This window comes from Nelumbo lutea, chromosome 7 (assembly GCF_056320005.1).
Source record: "Nelumbo lutea isolate HS-2025 chromosome 7, American lotus-T2T, whole genome shotgun sequence".
Classification (NCBI taxonomy): domain Eukaryota; kingdom Viridiplantae; phylum Streptophyta; class Magnoliopsida; order Proteales; family Nelumbonaceae; genus Nelumbo; species Nelumbo lutea.
The window spans coordinates 57,155,572-57,175,705 of NC_142690.1; the positions used below are offsets into that span (position 1 = coordinate 57,155,572).

The 20,134-nt window shown below is 39.9% G+C and overlaps 1 protein-coding gene across 3 annotated transcripts in view; it reads left to right on the forward strand.

Annotated features, from left to right (window-relative positions):
* The window catches only part of CHR4 (chromatin remodeling 4), a 48,146-nt gene that overhangs the window by 23,453 nt on the left and 4,559 nt on the right, over nucleotides 1-20,134 (forward strand). For all 3 annotated transcript variants that reach the window (XM_088955935.1, XM_088955936.1, XM_088955937.1), the window contains 3 exons: nucleotides 187-3,033; nucleotides 7,397-7,551; nucleotides 8,431-8,545. In XM_088955935.1, the coding sequence (XP_088812061.1) occupies nucleotides 187-3,033; nucleotides 7,397-7,551; nucleotides 8,431-8,545 (3,117 nt within the window). The remainder of the gene's footprint in view (nucleotides 1-186; nucleotides 3,034-7,396; nucleotides 7,552-8,430; nucleotides 8,546-20,134) is intronic.

A 20,134-nucleotide genomic window follows, 5' to 3' on the forward strand; every position in this document is an offset into this window, starting at 1 on the left:
TGACTCATTAATAAATGTTCCATACTTCTGTAGGTATAGTTTATGTTGGATATTTGGGTATAGGTGATGGATGTGGATGCTCTCCTGGTCTGAGTACTTCAAATTCCTGATGTTGTGCTGAGTTTATGTACCTTTGTTTGTTGTCCTTATTGATCATTGCACTTTTACAACTATTCTACTTTACAGGTTGATCGGATTCTTGGATGTCGAGTTCAGAGTAGTGCCACAGACTCCTCATCTCTTGATGTGCCAATGAAAGTTTCAAATTCTCCCAGGACTCCAATACATGCTGCATCTGGAAAGAACTCTGTGGTGGTTGGAAATGAAATGCTTTCTCAAGATTTACCTATCTCAGAGAATAATAACAGATTATCGGATGACAGTCCTATGCCTGATAAAGTTATCGATGTTGGGGATGCTGAAGATATTGCTGAGGGTTTTCAGAATACTGTTATGCAAGTCGATAAGGGAAAGAACATAGATAATGATTCCAGAACAGATAAAATACATGTCTACAGAAGAAATGTAAACAAGGAGTGTACAGAGGGGATCAATGTGGGTTCTAAGAGGAGATCTTTCAAGGATTGGGGTCTTACAGCCCGAAATAATGAAGGTAAAGATCGATATACTGTAGATACAGATACAGCAGAAGTAGCTGAAAAAATGACGATGGAAGAGAATACTGTTATAGAACAGCTTAACTTGAATGATCCTGGTAATAATCCCTTGTCCAAAGATTGTGTGACACCCATATCTGATGATTCTGGAGATGCAAAAGATACAGATAAGGAGGTAAAACTGAACAGCAGTGCAGAAAACAAAATTCATGAGGCTAATTTGGATGAATCTATGCCCTCAGACAGAGACTCTGTTCTGTATGAATTTTTAGTCAAGTGGGTGGGAAGATCTCACATTCACAACAGTTGGGTTTCTGAGTCCCAACTGAAAGTAATAGCAAAGAGGAAACTAGAGAACTACAAGGCTAAGTATGGAACAACAGTGATTAATATTTGTCAGGAAAAGTGGAGCAAGCCACAGCGAGTGATTGCTCTGCGTACATGCAACAATGGTATGACTGAAGCTTTTGTGAAATGGTCTGGACTTCCTTATGATGAATGCACTTGGGAAAGATTGGATGAACCTGTCATTCAGAAGTCATCAAATCTGATTGATGAATTCAAGCAATTTGAATGCCAAACAGTGGCTAAAGATGCTATGAAGGATGATTCTCTGTGTTGTAAGGGTGATCAACAACAAAGTGAGATAGCTACTCTTGCAGAGCAACCTAAAGAACTTAAAGGTGGTTCACTATTTCCACACCAGTTAGAAGCATTGAACTGGTTGCGCAGGTGCTGGCATAAATCTAAAAATGTCATCCTTGCTGATGAGATGGGGCTAGGGAAAACTGTTTCAGCTTGTGCTTTTATTTCATCATTATATTTTGAGTTCAAAGTTCGGCTGCCTTGTCTAGTCTTGGTTCCTCTTTCCACGATGCCAAACTGGCTTGCTGAATTCTCCTTATGGGCTCCCAATTTGAATGTTGTGGAGTATCATGGTTGTGCTAAAGCAAGGGCAATAATTCGGCAATATGAATGGCATGCTAGTAATCCAGATAATTCAAATAAGAGAACTGCCTCATATAAATTTAATGTTCTCTTGACAACTTATGAGATGGTGCTTGCTGATTACTCTCACCTGCGTGGGGTTCCTTGGGAGGTGCTTGTGGTTGATGAGGGGCATCGCCTGAAAAACTCAGGAAGTAAACTTTTCAGCTTGCTAAATACATTTTCCTTTCAGCACCGTGTTCTGTTGACTGGCACCCCTCTGCAGAACAACATAGGTGAGATGTATAACTTGCTAAATTTCTTGCAGCCTGCTTCATTCCCTTCTCTGTCATCATTTGAAGAGAAGTTTAATGATCTTACAACTGCGGAAAAAGTGGAGGAACTGAAGAAGCTTGTTGCTCCACATATGCTTCGAAGACTTAAGAAGGATGCTATGCAAAATATACCCCCAAAGACGGAAAGGATGGTTCCTGTTGAATTGTCATCCATCCAAGCAGAGTACTACCGTGCAATGCTTACAAAGAACTATCAGGTTTTACGGAACATAGGAAAGGGTGTTGCTCACCAATCCATGCTAAACATTGTTATGCAGCTTCGGAAAGTCTGCAACCATCCGTATCTAATACCAGGCACTGAGCCAGAATCTGGATCAGTTGAATTCCTTCAGGAGATGCGCATCAAAGCATCAGCCAAGCTGACTCTGTTGCATTCTATGCTTAAGGTGTTGAATAAGGAAGGTCATCGTGTCCTTATATTTTCACAGATGACGAAGCTCCTTGATATACTGGAGGATTACTTGACTGTTGAATTTGGGCCAAAATCATTTGAAAGAGTGGATGGTTCAGTATCAGTTGCAGACCGTCAAGCAGCAATTGCACGCTTCAATCAAGACAGAAGTCGCTTTGTCTTCCTGTTATCGACTCGGTCTTGTGGCCTTGGGATTAATCTGGCTACTGCGGACACTGTTGTTATTTATGATTCTGATTTCAATCCACATGCTGATATTCAAGCAATGAATAGGGCACATCGGATTGGTCAGTCAAACAGACTTCTGGTGTATAGGCTTGTTGTTCGTGCTAGTGTTGAGGAGCGCATATTGCAGCTTGCAAAGAAAAAGCTGATGCTTGATCAGCTTTTTGTAAACAAGTCTGAATCTCAAAAAGAGGTGGAAGACATACTACGATGGGGAACAGAAGAACTTTTTAGTGATTCTGCTAGTGTGACTGGAAAAGATGCAAGTGAAAATTCTAGCAATAAAGATGAAACAACCACAGATACTGATCATAAGCATAGGAGGAGGACTGGTGGTCTAGGGGATGTGTACAAAGATAGATGTACTGATGGTAGCACAAAGGTTGTATGGGATGAAAATTCAATTTTCAAATTGCTTGACCGCTCAGACCTTCAGTCTGGGTCATCTGAAATTGCTGAAGGAGATTTGGATAATGATATGCTTGGCTCAGTTAAGGTAAAGTGCAAACTGTCATTTTCTTCTTGATGGTAAAATAAAATTTTTATTAAAAGAAAAAAAATTCTTAAATAAATTTATTAAAAGAAATATACAAGGAAACGGAGTGTTAGTGTAGGATTGGCTACACTGATACCTATTAGTACAAGACTGGTGTGATCCAATGCTGGACTAGTAAGAAATTTGAGGGAATAGTGAAAAGGAAATGTTGTCTTCAAGAGTGTAAGTCCAAGGTTTGGTTTGTGGATCTAGGAGTAGGTTTAGGAAGGTGGATTAAGGTTCTTCTAGGTCCATAAGGCTATATGATTTATTAAGAAATTAACTAGGGTCTAAAATTTCTGCAATATGCAGAAATTTTTGAGAGGACCCCAAAAAATTAATATCTTGAGATTAGAATGGCATAATTATTTTAAAATAGTTTTCGAGATGGTAAACTGAAGAAAGGATTTGAATTTGAAGGGGTTCTGACATGATTTGGTACAAGAGGATGAGAGTTCCCCCTTTTTTTTTTGAAATCTAGGGTTTTTAGTGTGAATTCATGTAAACTGTTTTAGTAGGACAGAAATTGACATAAAATATGGGGATGTATGAATCAAACTTGGTTTTGGTTGAGAGAAGACTTATCCGGGATCAATTCAGTCCTTCTTAATGTTGATTGATGTCCTTTGGTTGCTCTGTCCCATATATTTGATAGTTTTGGTGGCTAAACTCAGAAAACTTGTAGGAAGTGTATGCATTGACTATGGAGAAACACCCACATATTGTACAAATTATCAAAGGGCGAGGAGTATATAGACAATCACTTAGATACAAGAAGCAAAGCTGTCTCTCGAAAAGGCTGTACTTAACCCTCCAATAAATCCTCTTTCAAAAGTTAGCTTCTCTATATGAGGCTCTATTCACTTCCTCAAACTTTGGGTGAATAAGCATCCTATTGAAAGATAGTGAATGGATGCCAACACAAAGACATCTGTCATCTCTCTATGTTTGATACACATATACCTGAAAATGCTTAGCATTATTGGTGTCAAACATGATACTGAATGCTGTGCAGGCACTTCTAGATGTACTGTATGGCAATGTTTTCACTATACAATCCAAGTGAATACCTGCTTTGGCTAAAACATCTGCAATTGTATTCTGATCCCTTGGTATCCAGTGCAGCTTAGCCTTTATAGAGGACAGAATTTCTCTGGCTTTACAGGTAATGGGCAAGCCTCCAAGGGTGATTTTCCTCCTAGCTACTTTATTTTATTTGCAGTACCTCCTCTAAAGATTAGCTATGAGATACCCATGTTTCTGACAATGTGAATACCAGTGAGGGAAGCCACAATTTCAGTCTTTGTTGAGTTGGCTAATCTAATCTTTCCACTGTATGTCCAGTAAACAGATCCGCCCCTCTCTCTGATAACTCCACCAGTGTCAGCTTCCCCCAGATTTCCAAGAGCTCTCTTGCCAAAGTTAGGAGTCATCATCGCATCCTCCTTGATGCTAGGAGCTTTGGGGAGAGTTTGGAGTCTGGGAGAGGAGAACAAAAAGTTCACGTTTCTATTAAGGTCATTGTTCGAAATACCTTTAAAAATACCTGACGTAGTGTGACCCATGAAAGGTCTGAGTAGTGAGAGAAATCAAATCCTTTTGAGATCTGGCCCTGTTATCAAATATTCTATTATTTCTTTCTTCCCAAATGCTCCATATAGCATGAATGACGGTTTTCCACAAAACAGTGCCTCTACTACAAAGTTCTTTGCTTTGCCACTGCCATTAAAGATCTTCAATCTTTTTCTAGTTATCTAGCAATGGATGAGAAGATGATCGATAATCTCACCATTATTAAGGTGAAGGCTGCTTGCATGAGGGGAGAGATAGTGTTTTCCTTCATTCTTCTTTTGGAGGAGGTCAAGAGTATTGATTCAAGCTTCTAACACAAAGAAATGGATTCTGGAATTATTGTATTGTATATTTGGGGTACTGATATGCTGAAATCAAAGGGGTTTTGGGTTGTTTCAGGGGGTAGCCAGGCCTTAGACCAATCCCCTGTCAATTTTTTGTTTTTATTTTTTGGGGGGTGGGGGACCAAAAAAGGGGAGCATAGCCCTTTGAAACAACTGATACACATGTTTGTGCGTATTGGGTGTATCAATACATTGAACCATAGGTACGAGTGCTGTTCTTCTGTAGTTAGAGCCTTGAGAAAAGACTTAGATGAGAAAATCCTGGCAGGGTGAACTAGTGAAGGGTCAAATACGGTGGGTAGAAGAGAGGGAGGGGAAGATGTAGACCTTCCTAAGGGTTGAAGAAAATCAGCAATTTCAGAGATTTTCAAATCCCTTAGCAGTCAGATTCAGGTTCCAATTGAGCTGAGAAGGGCAGGAAGAGATGGTCGAGGGAAGGAAGTGGCTAGGATGGAATAACCCCACCAGAAATCAGTTTATTTTTTATTTTAGCACCATTCTTCACATTGCATCTAATGAAAGAGATAAAGCTGGAGTAAGAGGATATTATACCCTTCCAAGGGTTTGTTTCTTTGACCTGGTTCAAGTGGGTTTTACTATCCTAGCCATTTATGTGCTTTCTGTATTTGCTGGAGATGACAGCTGTCCAGAGGCTGTTAGACTCTAGGGAGAATCTCAACAACCACTTGTCAAAAGAGCTTTGTTCCTCTCTTCGATATGCTCAATATCTAATCCTTCCGGCCTTCCTAGGCTTGCAATCCTGCTCCCACCGAACAAGATGACTTCCTTGATCTTCCCCACCCTCCTATAAGAAATTATGTTGAATCCTCTCAAGATGATTGGAAATTCCGGAGGCAACATGAACAGTAGAGAGGCAGTTGACAGGTAAGTATAAGTTGGCAAGAGAAGCCTTTAAGAGAGTAAGTCTTACCCCTTTTGAGAGATAACTCTTGTTCCTAGTTGCTAACTTCTCACGCTTTTCCACGACCGGCTCCCAGAAGGCTGTACTTTTTGGGTTCCCGCCAAGAGGCATCCTCAAGTATTTCAAGGGGAGGTTCTCTATATTGTAATCCAACACCAACTTGAAACTCTCTATGAGATTATCATCAAAAGTATTTATTCTTGCGGTGCTGCTTTTGGAGAAGTTCATCTGAAGTCCTGTCACCAGCTCAAAACATTGGATTACCCTCTTTAGATTGGTGATATTACCCAAATCCGCCTCCAGGTATAGGATAAAGTCATCAGAAAATTGAAGATGTGAGATGTGGATTGCATCTCTATTCAAAACCCTTTACCAGATCAAGTCTTTTAGCTCTCTCAATTAGTTGGTTGAAAATCTCTGCTACAAGAATGAACAGCAGAGGGAAGAGAGGATGACCTTGCCTGGGCCCCCTTGCTTTTAAAAAAGTCTTTTGGCTTCCATTAATCAAAATAGAAAACCAGGCAGGGTTGATGCATTCCTTTACCCACTTCACCCACCTTTCCCCAAACCCAACAACCTCATCATCCTCAAAAGACAACTCCAAACTTGATCTTGTATCCTTTACCTCATCATTTCTTTGTTCATATTGCAGAATCAGCCTTGCTTAGTGTGCTGTCACAAATGACTTTTCATGAATCTATCACCTGTTCACTGGTGTTTCTTTATATTAGCATGTGAGTTTATTACAGGCTGTTCTGTCACACAGTTACAGTTAATCATATTGTGTCAATTTTAGCAGAAATGTCCTACTGAATATATTTGGTCTATAAAAAATGAGTTTTTTTTAATGAAACAATAATTTTTTTTTAACGAGTTAATTGAACCAGCAACTGTGTCTTCTCTTAGTATAACTTCTAATATGAAGTTATTTTCTGATTGAATATTTGTTTGTTTGTGCCAGCATTTGTAATTTTCATTATATGTGATTATCCTAGTGCATCTATGATTGAGGTGATAAATGGTACTTGCAATCGGTAGCTGATACCCCCTTTCCAAAATAAAAAACCCAAAGGAAAGAAATGGCTTAAGGTTTAATCCAGCATACTGATGTCTGAGCTCATTGCTCATTTACTATGATTCCAAAAATTTCTTGGGGTTCAATTTTTGGAGTGTATTCTGCATATGTTATAAAAGTAACATATGTTAATGTACCGTATTTGTTATTTCTTTTGTCAAATATGGTGATTTTTTTCACTGGTAGATCTTTACTGGGCTTTGGCCCTAGTTTAATGTTTACTTCATTCTTGTGTTGGTTCTAACAAAATTTTGAAGAAAAAGTATTTTAGATCCTCTTCATGCCTAGTTTTCGTATGTAGTGGTTTTTAAGAGGTCATGAATATTTATCAGAATAGTGGAACCAACATTACAAAGCCAATCTAACATTTTGTTCGCTGTTTTTCATGATTAAATGCTTTGCAATCATCAGTCATTGGAATGGAGTGATGAACCAAATGAAGAACAAACGGGGGCTGAAGTACCTCCTGCAACTGGTGATGTCTGTGCACAAAATTCTGAGAAGAAAGAGGAGAACTCAGTTAATGTTCCCGAAGAAAATGAATGGGACAGACTTTTGCGTGTGAGGTCAGCATTTCCTTCTTGTAGCCACTTCTATTTTCTACAAAGTTCACTACAATGCATTAATGACATCATTGTTTTAGTTGTGCAGTTAATTATGATAATAAAATTCTATCTTTGTAATGAAAAATTTTGCGAAGTCAGATATTCCTTAAAAAGAAAGTGATAATGGACCGATGTTTTGCTCCCCCTTATTCTATTTTTACCTTCTCAATATATGGAATTTCAAAGGTGGTTGTTAAAAAGACCTACTGTCCAAGAATTAAAGATCTACTGTTGAAGAAGGGGGAAGAGAATGGCTTCTTTCACTACAAGCATAAAGTTAGTCTTAGTAGAATTAGTAAATTGCTATACAGTTATCCTAGTTTAAATAGGAAATTTCTATTTTATGTAGAGTTTTAATATAAATAGGAAGTTGCTATTTTGTTTCTTGTAATTCTATAAGTTGAAGTCAATAGGTCTTGTAGGTACTCTATGCTGTCATCATCATCATTTTGATCAGTTGTTGTTGTTGTTGTTGTTGAAGGTAAGAAAGGAAGTTTTATTTTTATTTTCTACCATAGCCAACAGGCATAGTACAGTATTTCGTCTTGGTTCTTTATTTGCTTGTTAATACTTGTGACTGAAGCCTACTACTTTATGCAAAAAAAACTTCTGTTTTAAGGAAATCTTTCCTGTTTTTGAAGTTCCCTAGACATTAGTATTTTGCATCTCAGTATGTTTAATGTAGTTTGTACGTTTTCAAAAAACTGGACACTTATGAACCAATAAAGTATCAAATATGCATGAAAGATGGTATCCTTCTATTCAGCTAAATTGAAAGCAGTAACTCACTCCTTTAATTGAAGAATTTTATTTGTTTTATACACTATATTGGATTTTTAGGTGGGAGAAATACCAGAATGAGGAAACAGCAGCTCTTGGTCGAGGGAAGCGCTTAAGGAAAGCTGTTTCTTACAGAGAAGCGTTTGCTCCACATCCAAGTGAAACACCGAGTGAGGTACTATTTTCTTTTTTTGCTCTTGAAAAATAATACTTCTCAAAGGTGTATAGTTTTTTGTTCTTTTTTGTCAATTGTGAAATTGCTTGTTGAATTTCAAATTTGTATGGTGCTCGATTTGTATGTTTATCCCTTTAACCTTCTAGTGTTGAATGATGAAAAAGGCCATTACCAAATGCTGGTACCAGATCTCCTGGGTCTTGGGAGGGGTGGACTGGATCCTTAAACATTTTATCACGTATTGGATGCTCTCAGTCTTGTAGCTGTATTTTGACACTTGTTAACTTGAGAGTTTACCATTGCATTAAGCAATGACCCCTCTAATCCTTCTAGTTGGTTATACATGGAAAAAGAGAAGTTGTTGATGAAGCCTCTCTTATGGGGTGAACATATTACTACAAGCCACCATCTACATCCTTCATCTGCCTAGTATCAGTATCTTCCTCAACAATGACTTTATTTTATACAATGGCAAATGTGAGCAAAAGACATGGAGAAGGATGAAGAACAAGGAACTTGCATGTTAAGGAATTTTTTTTGCATGCAGGACTAGGGTAATAGGGTACACTCAACATAAAAGTTGGCCACTAGGCCTAAAATTCCAAAATAAATACCCATCAAAGTTCACTGGTGGAGTTCGCTTTGGTAGACGGTAACAAACTATAAAAAGACAGGAGCTAGAGATTTTTTTTGGGGTTATTAACAAAGGGGGTAGGGTGACTTTGATTAGGGCCACACTTGCCAACCTTCCAACCTACTTCCTCTCAGTCTTTAGGATTCCCCCAAGGGAGGCTAAGAAATTGGAGAAGTTAATGAGGGATTTTTTGTGGGAACTTGGAGAGGTAAAAAAGGACCATGTAGTTAGATGGGAAATAGTCTATAAACCTAAGGAAGAAGGGGGCCTAGGGATAGGGAACATGGTGCAGAAGAATGAAACCCTCTTAGGGAAGTGGTTATGGAGATGGCCTTGGGAGAGAGAGATTATGGCATGATGTGGTGTCAAGCATTCATGGTTGCTTAGGAAATGGCTGGGATGCTGGGATATCTCGTCAAGCACCCTCACAACACCTTGGAAGCCTATACATGGTATTCTCCCTCGCTTTTTCAGGTTTATCAGGTATGATGCTTGCTTTGGTGATTCAATTCAGTTCTAGGAGGATGTTTGGGTGGGTAATCAACCCCTTAAAAGATCGGTTCCCTTCGGTTTACTTTCTCTCCCTTTACAAAAACGAGCCAATTGCAAAGTTTCTTCCGAACCCGTTTATTCCCTTGTCTTTAAACTGGGACTTTGGATTTCATAGGGAATTGAGGGATAGTGACTAGTGAGTTGACTTGTGTCTCTGAGTTGCTTCAATTCCTCGAGTCAGTTTGTTTGGACCCCACATCTTTTGATCAAAGAGATTGGACTCCTCTTCCAAAAGGTACCTTTACTTGTGCTTATTTTTTAAAATCCCTCAGTTCCAACCCTAGTCACCGAGTGTTCCCTGTTAAAGAAGTTTGGGTGTGACCTATTCCTCCAAAAATTGTTGTATTCTGTTGGGAAGTCTACTATGGGAAAATCAATACTTTGGAAAACTTGCAGGAAAAGAGACCTTTTTCTTGTCTTTCCCCAAACTGGTGTTCCTTGTGTAAGGTCTAGAATGAGGGTTGTTTCCATTTGCTAATTTCCTCTTCCTTTGCTACATCCTTGTGGAGTTGGAGCCTTAGTTTATTTGGAGGTAGGTGGTCTTTGGCTTTTGATGTGAGTTTGTTATTTAACCCTTCTATTGTTGTGTGGTACACAAGAAGAGGCAAATTCATGTGGAAATGTATCAGGGCAGCCACCTTATGCACTCTCTGGGAGGAAAGGAATGCAAGAGTCTTCTTAGAGAAGGAAAGAAGCTTGGATGAAGCGAAGGACTGTATTTTGACAAGAGCAATCCATTGGCTGAAAACCTTGGCTCTATTTGCTGATTTCTCTTTTGATGACCTGTGAAGGAATTGGTCAGTAATAGCTAATACTTCTACTAAGAATAATAGAAGTTTATTAGAATGGAATCCGCCTCCAGAAGGTGTCATCAAATTAAATTTTGATGGGAGCAGCCAAGGTGACCCTGGGCCTTCGGGTATAGGGGGTATTCTAAGGAATAAGGATAGCAACATCATTTCCTTATTCTCAAGACCGGTGGGATAGGGGACATCTCCTAGTTGAAGGGGATTCTCAAGTGGTAATGGGGTGGCTTTGAAACCTGGATGCTGCCATTTGGGGCTACAAAGACCTAGTCAAAAAAGTAAAGTGGTTAACTAGTAATATGAGAGTTGAGGTTAAATGGGTAAGCATGTTGGCTAATACTATGGCTGATTCTTTGGCCAAACAGGCGGTTTCCAAGGGAGGTCTTTTTTGTGCTACATTGTAACTTGTTCTAATAAACTGGAAAGCTGTACTTAATTAGCTTGGAGAGGTTGCATCTCGTGCCTCTCCTTGGGGACCTTGTACTATTTATCTTTGCTGATTAATGAATTTCATTGGATTATCAAAAAAAAAAAAAGGAAAATAAGATAAAAACCCCATATTGGTTACATCCAACCCATAGTTGTCAAGGCGACTAGGCATGGCTAGGCCATGGGGCGCCCAGGCGGCCTAGGCGATGGAATCTACAAATATAAAATATATAGATTTCAGCCATATAATCATATTCATATATATATTAATGATAGGTTCGGCTGTTAAAAACTGAAGTGAGAAGTGAGAACAATGACTGAATCAGTGAAGGGAGGAGAGGAGTATAGGGGCAGAGCCCCTGTTTTTTCGAAAAAAAATGAAAAAATGTTTGAGCTGAGAAGAGAGAATTCAGGACTGATTTGACTAAAATCTGGAAAAGAGAAGAAGAAGATTGGTGGAGCCCCTGTTTTTCAAAAAAAAAAGGAAAAATGTCTGAAATCTGAAGAAGATAGACCCCCTTAGCCCAATCCCACCTGAGACTCCAAATTTCTTAACTGAGCCAATTTCTGAAACTCCTAGCTCAGTAAGACACAACAGGAAAATCTACAGGCCTCCTTCTTCACCAGACAACTCAAACTCTTCCTCTCCCTTCGAGTCAGACGGAACCGACACAGGTGAAGAAATGAGCTCTTATGTGATGGAGGCCGAACTGGACCCCAAAGAGGTGGCACTCTCAAGGGCCAAAGATCTGTTCACTAGGAAGGAAGCCTGGGGAAGCATAAAAATTCTCGAGCAGACACATCTTGTAAACCCCGAGTGCGGGATCGATTGCGGACCAGCAAGCTTAGAAAGAGATCGAGGACGAGAACCGCATACCTCTCCCAAAGTTTCCTCTTCTCCTTCCTCTTCTTTGCCTGCAATCTTTTTTGCTTCATCTTCCAATCTCGAATCTCACCTTAATTCTCCTCATTGTCTTTCAGGTTTGGATGAAGAGCACTCCCAACTAAGTTTTAACCCATTCTACCAAGAAAAGATGGTCAACGGGCAAGATAGTTTGCATAAACACAGAAGGGATGTTAATATGGAAAAAGATGTTATTGGGGCAGTTGGAAAATTGGGGTTTAAATGAAGAAAAAGGAACTTCACACATCTAGGCTCCAAAAAAGGGGAAAAATGGAATTCAAAAGGTTGAGTTTGTGAAGAGTGGCAAGCTGAATTCTACAAGGGAGCTAAAGAGACTTCAATGGGGATTGACAGATCAAAAGACAATAGGGCCTAGGGCGGACAAGGGAAAATCAGTTATTGGAGTTTAATGAAATTGTTAAGTTGGAACGTTAGGGGGTTGGGAGGCCAAATAAAAAGAAGTTTGGTGAAAGACTCATTGGGAATAGAAAACCCAGATATAGTCATTCTCCAAGAAACAAAAAAAGAAGAAATGGGTTGTTCTTCCTGCTTTAGGTACTTCAGGGGGAATTATCATAGCTTGAAATGAAGAGGAGGTTTCGGGCATTGAAATTGACAAAGGAGAGTTCTCAATCTCAGTACTCTTCACCAATAACAGTGATGGTTTCAGATGGATTTTGACTGGAGTATATAGACCAAACGCTCCTGCAAATAGGCAAAGACTCTGGGAAGAGCTGGATGCTCTACATGAATTTGATGAAATCCCTTGGGTAGTAGGAGACTTTAATATCACAAGGTTCTCTCAAGAAAACTCCAACAGAAGAAAAGTAACCAAAAGCATGAGGGACTTCTTTAGTTTTATCTCAAGACATAACCTTTGCGACCTCCCCCCCACAGTGGCTAGTTCACCTGGTCAAATCTTCAAGAAAACCCAACAAGCTGCAGACTAGACAGGTTTCTGGTAACTTCAGATTGGATAGAAAAATTCCCAAATATCCTCCAAGAAATCAGACCTCACTGCATTTTAGACCATTGGCCTCTAGTCCTGAGAAAATATATGGTCTTGAAAGGTAAACCCCCCTTTAGACTGGAGAAAATGTGGACGTTACATAAAGATTTTCACCAAAATCTTTACTCCCATTCGGGATGGGATATCCATCATATGGATGACCGAACCCTGTAGGAAGGTTGTGCGGAATTTAAAAAAATTCTTTACTCATCCGAGAATCCTATTCCCAGTTTAGAAAACTGCATTTTCAAGGTTCGTTCTTGTAACCAAACCAGACCAAATCTGAAACCAAATTAAGGGAGGGATATACCTGATACGGTATCCACGCAAGAATGCTCCTCCCAATGTAGGTGTTCATGCCCAAAGAGAGTACCGAACAGGGTGGGGCGGCAAGAGTAGGAAGAAATAGAGCAGAAGGCAAGGGCAGTCTAATTGTGTTGTCTTCTCTCTGTATTCAGCGAATGTGTCTTTGGAGGTTCGCCCTGCTCTCTTATTTATAGCCTTAAAGAAAAAATTTCCTAATCCCATTAGGAGTTTCCTTATCCAAATCTTTTATTTGGATCTGGACTCTTTAAATGATAAGGATAATCCCTTATCTTATCTATAATAAAGATCAGCCTTCCTAATCAAATTAGGAGTTCCTATGATCCAAATCTTTATTTGGATCTGGACTCTTTAAGTGGATAAGGATAATCCCTTATCTTATCTGCTGATCCAAATCCCAGATCCACCCTTATTTAATTAATCTAATTAACTCAGCTCGAAATGGGCTTTTAGGCCCATTAAACTTTCATGCTCACTTCCTCTTTAATGCTGGCTAGCTTGGCTCTCTTTGTATGGCGTGGGACCCTATCATTGATCTACACATCAACCACATGGGTTCAGCCTGACCTTTGTTACAAGGCCTGGCCAAATTCACTGTTGAATACAGTGAACCCCTGAGTCCATCACTATGGGCTCTTAATGGGCCCAACACTTACACTAAATGGTCCTTGGGTCCAACCATGTTATGAAGGCCCAAGGACTGTGGACAGATGCAAGATTAGCGTATCAGGTATAACCCTCAATGGTCTTACACTTAACCTCTCAGCCCATAATGATCAAACACTGCCCGACAAGAGAGGACCTCTCCCTCGGCTGCAAGGTGTAGTGCTGCATTCTCTACTCACATGGATCCTGGGAATTAAAACCTTTTGCAAACATTTTGAAACCATAATGCACATGTATATTTCTATATAAATATATTTTGCAAAAACAAATTTCAACGGTTGAAATCAACTGCCGGCAGTTTAGGTTTCCATCAGAGAGAGTGCATCACCGATCATTCACTTTTGTCTGATAAAGGGGCTGATCCTGTCACTATGATCACCCACTCAGATGATTTCTCGGACTGTCCCAACATACCTAGGTTTTGACCCCCTTTAAGGATCTCAATGATTGGCATATCAAAGATAGCCTAATCCGTCACCTAGTGCAACATCATAATTGAGTTTAGGGGTTAGGTGTAACAATCCAGTTTTGCCCATCTATCTCCAAGGTCCAGGGCAATACTGGAATTTTGGTTCGGTTCAGGGTTTCAAGAAAACCCACATTGCACGTACCTCAGGTCTCATCCTGGTAGCTGAGACAAGCCACCCCAACCAACTTGGCGGTACATCAGTGTCAGCCTTGGTAGGATAAATCTCCCCAGATCTATCCAACGACTGTGAAGATTCTAAACTAACACGAGTCTCATATGTGTCCAGTTTAAGGGTATTACACAGAAACACACCATAATAACATGAATCAAATATGTACTTTATTCATTTACAATAAATGTCTTAATGTACATCATGCCGATTGGAGCTAAGGGCATACACTGTCTAACACTTGAAAGGTAAACCTCCCTTTAGACTGGAGAAAATGTGGAGGTTACATAAAGATTTTCACAAAAATGTAGCCTCCTGGTGGGAGGAATGTAGAGTTGAGGGCTGGGTTGGACACAGATTATTGCAAAAGCTGAAATTCCTAAAAAGAAAACTAAAAGCCTGGGGGAGAGAAGAATTTAAATCGTTTGTAGAGGAAAAAAGTGCCATCCTATTGAAGTTGGAAGATCTGGACAATAGGGAGCAATCGGGAGTTTTGGATGAAGAAGGAAGAAAGAGGAGAGATGATTTAAGGAATTCTTGGTAAAAGGTAATCAAACAAGAAGAAATCTTTAGGAGGCAAAGGTCAAGAGTCAAATGGTTAAAGGAAGGTGATAATAACTCAAAATTCTTCCATAGCTATGCGTCGGATGCATAGAATGAACCTCATCTCAAAAATTAAGGTGGACCAGAGGGAAGTGGAAGATGATGAAGAAATCACAGAAGCGTTTCTTAACCACTTCAAAAATCTTTACTCCAAGGAAAGTGGTAGGAAGTTATTTTTATGAAGTTGGGAAGGGACGACTCTAGCAGAAGATAGAGAAAATGGCTTGAAAGGGAATTTGAGGAGCAAGAAATAAGAGAAGTAGTATTCGAGATGGACGGAGATAGAGCTCCTAGACCCGACGGCTTCCCAATCTTCTTTTTTCAGTTATGTTGGGAAGTTGTAAGAGTAGATCTTTTTGAGGTTGTTAAGGATTTCCACTCTACGACAGTTGTAAACAAAGGAAATACCTCTACATTTATCTACCTCATCCCAAAGAAAAATGGTGTCTCGGAAGTGAAAGACTTTAGACCAATAAGTGTAGTAGGGAGTGTGTACAAAATCCTAGCAGAGGTTCTAGCAAAAAGACTTGGAGAAATCCTAAAAGAGGTGGTTTCTCGAAATCAGTTTGCTTTCACAAAAGGAAGAGAAATTGTAGACAACATCCTAATTGCAGAAGAAGTTGTCAAAGATAGAAGAAAGAGTGGAAGGGCGGGCCTACTTGTGAAACTAGATCTGGAAAAAGCTTACGACAAAGTTGATTGGGACTGCCTTCTCCAAGCTCTAAAATTGAGGGGTTTTGGAACAAAGTGGCTGTAGTGGATGAAAGGCTATATAAGTTCAACTTGGTTCTTGATCATGATCAATGGAGAGCCCAAAGGTTACTTTAAAGCAAGTAGGGATCTCCGAGAGGGCTGTCCTCTATCCCCGTTCCTCTTCACTTTGGTGACGGATATCTTTAGCCAGCTCATGGAGAAAGCAAAAAGCCTTAACTTAATTAAGGGGTTTGAGGTAGGAAGAGATGCTATAAATATCTCTCATCTCTTATTTGCAGATGATGTCATCTTGTTCCTAGAAGTAGATTTGGAGAATATCATAAGTATGAAAACCGTGCTTCAATGCTTTGAATTAGTCTACGGGTTGAAGGTTAATTATTCAAAGAGTAGCCTAGAAACTATAAACCAAATTGAAGATTCCCTCCTGGAACGTTTCAAGGAAACTCTGAATTGCTGAGTGGAAAATTTCCCCCTATCTTATTTGGGATTGCCCCTTGGTGGGAATCCAAAAAGTCCAAATTTCTGGGAGCTAGTGGTGGAAAAATGTGAAAAGAAATTAGCTACTTTGAAACATTGCTATCTCTCAAAAAGGGGCAGACTCACCCTCATAAAGGCTTCTCTTGCGAACATGCCTATATACTTCTTTTTAGTATTTCAGATCACATTTTCCGCTGATGCTACCTTCTGAATCAGGATGTCTCCTCTTTCAACTATCCCCCGTAGTACATGGTACTTCCTCTCGATGTGCTTTGACTTCGAGTGGGCTCGTGGCTCCTTAGCCTGAGCAATGGCTCCAGTGTTGTCACACAACAATGGAATGGGTGATGTGCTGGATGGAACTACTCCTAACTCCTGAATGAACTTCTTCATCCATATGACTTCTTTGGCAGCTTCACTTGCGGCAATGTATTCGGCCTCAGTTGTGGAATCTGCAGTGGACCCTTGTTTGCTGCTTTTCTAGCTAACTGCATAGGACCCCACCGTAAAGATGTAGCCAGATGTAGACTTTCTATCATCTGGGTCTGAATGGAAATCGACATCGGTATACCCAAGGATCTGTAGTGAACTACCATCTAATACCAGACAAAACTCTTTTGTCCTTCGAAGGTATTTCAGTTTGTTTTCACAGCGGTCCAATGCTCTTGTCCTAGGTTAGATTGGTATCTACTTGCCACACTCACGGCCTAAGCAATGCCTGCCCGAGTGCACAGCATGGCATACATGATGCTCCCTACAGTAGAGGGATAGGGAACTTCCTTCATACCCTCAATCTCCTCAGGTGTCTTGAGAGACGTACCCTTGAAGAGAGTGACTCCATGCTTGAAAGGAACATTTCCTTTCTTGGAGTTCTCCATATTGTATCTCTTGACTATTTTGCCAATATAAGTAGACTGGGATAATCCTATTGTAAATGGGTGTTCACAATTAAGTATAAATTTGATGGGTCATTAGAAAGGTACAAAGCACGCCTGGTAGCCAAGGGATATACACAGCCTTATGGGGTAGATTATCAGGAGACTTTTGCCCCAATAGCTAAAATGAATACAGTAAGGGTGTTATTGTCATTGGCTGCTAACTATAATTGGGATTTGCAATAGTTTGATGTAAAAAATGTGTTTCTCCATGGTGATCTAGAAGAGGAGATATACATGGACATTCCACCGGGTTTTGGAGAAGGCATTAAAGGGAACATACACGACCGGATATGTTCGAAAGACTAGTTGGAAAGACTAGGAGATGTTTGAAAGACTAGTTGGAAAACTCATTTATCTTGCACATACACGACCGGATATTGCATATGTTGTAAGTGTAATAAGTCAGTTTATGCATAATCCTAAAGAAGTTCATCTGCAGGCTACTCATCGAATTCTGCACTATTTGAAAGCCAATCCAGGAAAAGGAATTTTATTCAAAAGAAATGGAGGACTGACTCTTGAAGCATATACAGGTGCTGATTATGCAGGATGTCCAGTAGATAGACGGTCCACTTCTGGTTACTGTACCTTCTTAGGAGGAAACTTAGTCACTTGGAGGAGTAAGAAGCAAAATGTAGTGGCTCGGTCAAGTGTAGAGGCAGAATTCAGGGCTATGGCACAAGGAGTGTGTGAATTACTCTGGTTGAAGATAATTTTAGAAGACCTGAAGATTCCACGAGAGGAGCCTATGAAACTATATTGTGACAACAAGTCAGCCATCAATATTGCTCACAATCCTGTTCAACATGACAGGACAAAGCACATCGAAATTGACCGACACAAGTCAGCCATCAATATTGCTCACAATCCTGTTCAACATGACAGGACAAAGCACATCGAAATTGACCGACACTTTATAAAAGAGAAATTGGACAACAAGTTGATTTGCACTCCCTATGTGTCTACAAAAGGGCAACTGGCCGATGTACTTACTAAAGGGCTCAATAGTACAGACTTTCAGAGAATTATAGCCAAGCTGGGAATGGAAGATCTCTATTCACCAGCTTGAGGGGGAGTGTTGGAAAACGTGGGGTTATTGGTTCAGATCTGAAAATAGAATTGTATATATTCCTAGGGTTGTGGAAGGATTGATTTAGAAAGTTTTTTCTTTCGATTTCTTTCTTTCTATTTTCTCTTCTTTCTATTTTTTCTTCTTTCTGTTTTCTTTTCTTTCTATTTTTCTTTCTTTTTATTTATTGCAGCAGCTTACTGTATAAATACGCCCATTGGCAATAGAATGAAACATATCAGTATTCTACTATTCCAAAACAGATACTATTGTTTTGATCCGGTTCGTGGCACTCGCTTTGTTTCCAGAGATGTCACATTTGCAGAGTTTGTTCCTTTTTTTGGTACTTCTCCTGAGGGGGAGCATTTAGTGGAGTTGTTTGCATTGTCACTATCTGTTGCTCTTCCAATTCCCATTGAATCTTCTATAGAGTCTCCTCCAATCGAGTCCTTTATTGGCTCTTCTTCTCATGTTCCTGCTCCCCTCCTCCTGCCCATCCTCCCACATTTCCTTCCCATCCTATTATCCAAAGGCAGTACCAGAGACAAAAACCCAGAGACATGCAAGTTGTTTGCATGCCTTCAAATGTGCCTCTTGCTCCTTTCATCACTATTGAGGTAACATGTCAGCCCTCTTCTACCACTTTGGATACCTTCCCTGGCCTTGATCTCCCTATTACCCTTCACAAAGGCAAACAAAAATGTACAGCTCATTGCATTTCCAAACATCTGTCCTACAACCTTCTTTCCCCTTCCTACTATTCATTGCCTCTGTTTCCACACATGTGACTCCCGGATTTGTCCCATAAGCATTGTCCAAACCAGAATGGAGGGATGCTATGATGACTGAACTAGATGCTTTGCATAAGAACAATACCTGGGAAATTGTGGATTTGCCTAAGGGAAAGGAACCAATTGGCTGTAAGTGGGTGTTCATTATTAAGTATCATTCTGATGGTATTGTTGAGAGATATAAGGCTCGTTTGGTTGCTAAAGGGTATACTCAGATGTATGGTGTTGAATACCTGGAAACTTTTGCCCCAATAGCCAGTATGACTTTAGTTCGAGTTTTGCTATCTTTAGCTTGCTTTTGATTGGCCTCTTCATCAGTTTGATGTAAAGAATTCTTTCTTGAAAGGGGACCTACATGAAGAGGTCTATATGTCTTTACCTCCAGGGGTGTATGACAAGGAGATGTAAGGAAAGGTCTGTAAACTGAAGAAGTCTCTTTATGGCGTTAAGCATTCTCCTAGAGCCTGGTTTGATAGATTCCAGGCTGTTCTTATTGCTTTTGGGTACACACAGACTTAGTCAGATCATACCTTGTTTGTTAAGAGGAGAGATCCTTAGTGACCCTTTTGATTGTCTATGTTGATGATATTGTGGTTACTGGTAATGATACCCAGGAAGTTGCTCATCTCAAAAGTTTTCTTAACACTGAGTTTGAAATTAAAGACTTGGGGGAACTCAGATATTTCTTGGGAACTGAAGTTGCCAGATCTAAGGATGGTCTATTCATTTCTCAATGGATGTTCTTGATCTTCTTGCAGATACTGGTAAACTGGGTGCTCGACCTGCTTTAGCTACTGAGGGTGAATTGTTGCCTGATAAGGGAGTATTCCAGAGACTGGTTGACAAGTTATTATACCTTTGTATGACTCGGCCAGATATCTATAGATACACATTTAGCAGCTGCTGAGAGGGTTTTGTGCTACCTAAAAGGGATTCCAGGGAAAGGTGTCTATTTTGCTAAGCATTGACACATGAAACTCGAAGCATACATTGGTTTGTATGACCGTCAAGTTCCAAGATTTTTCCTTCGAAGCA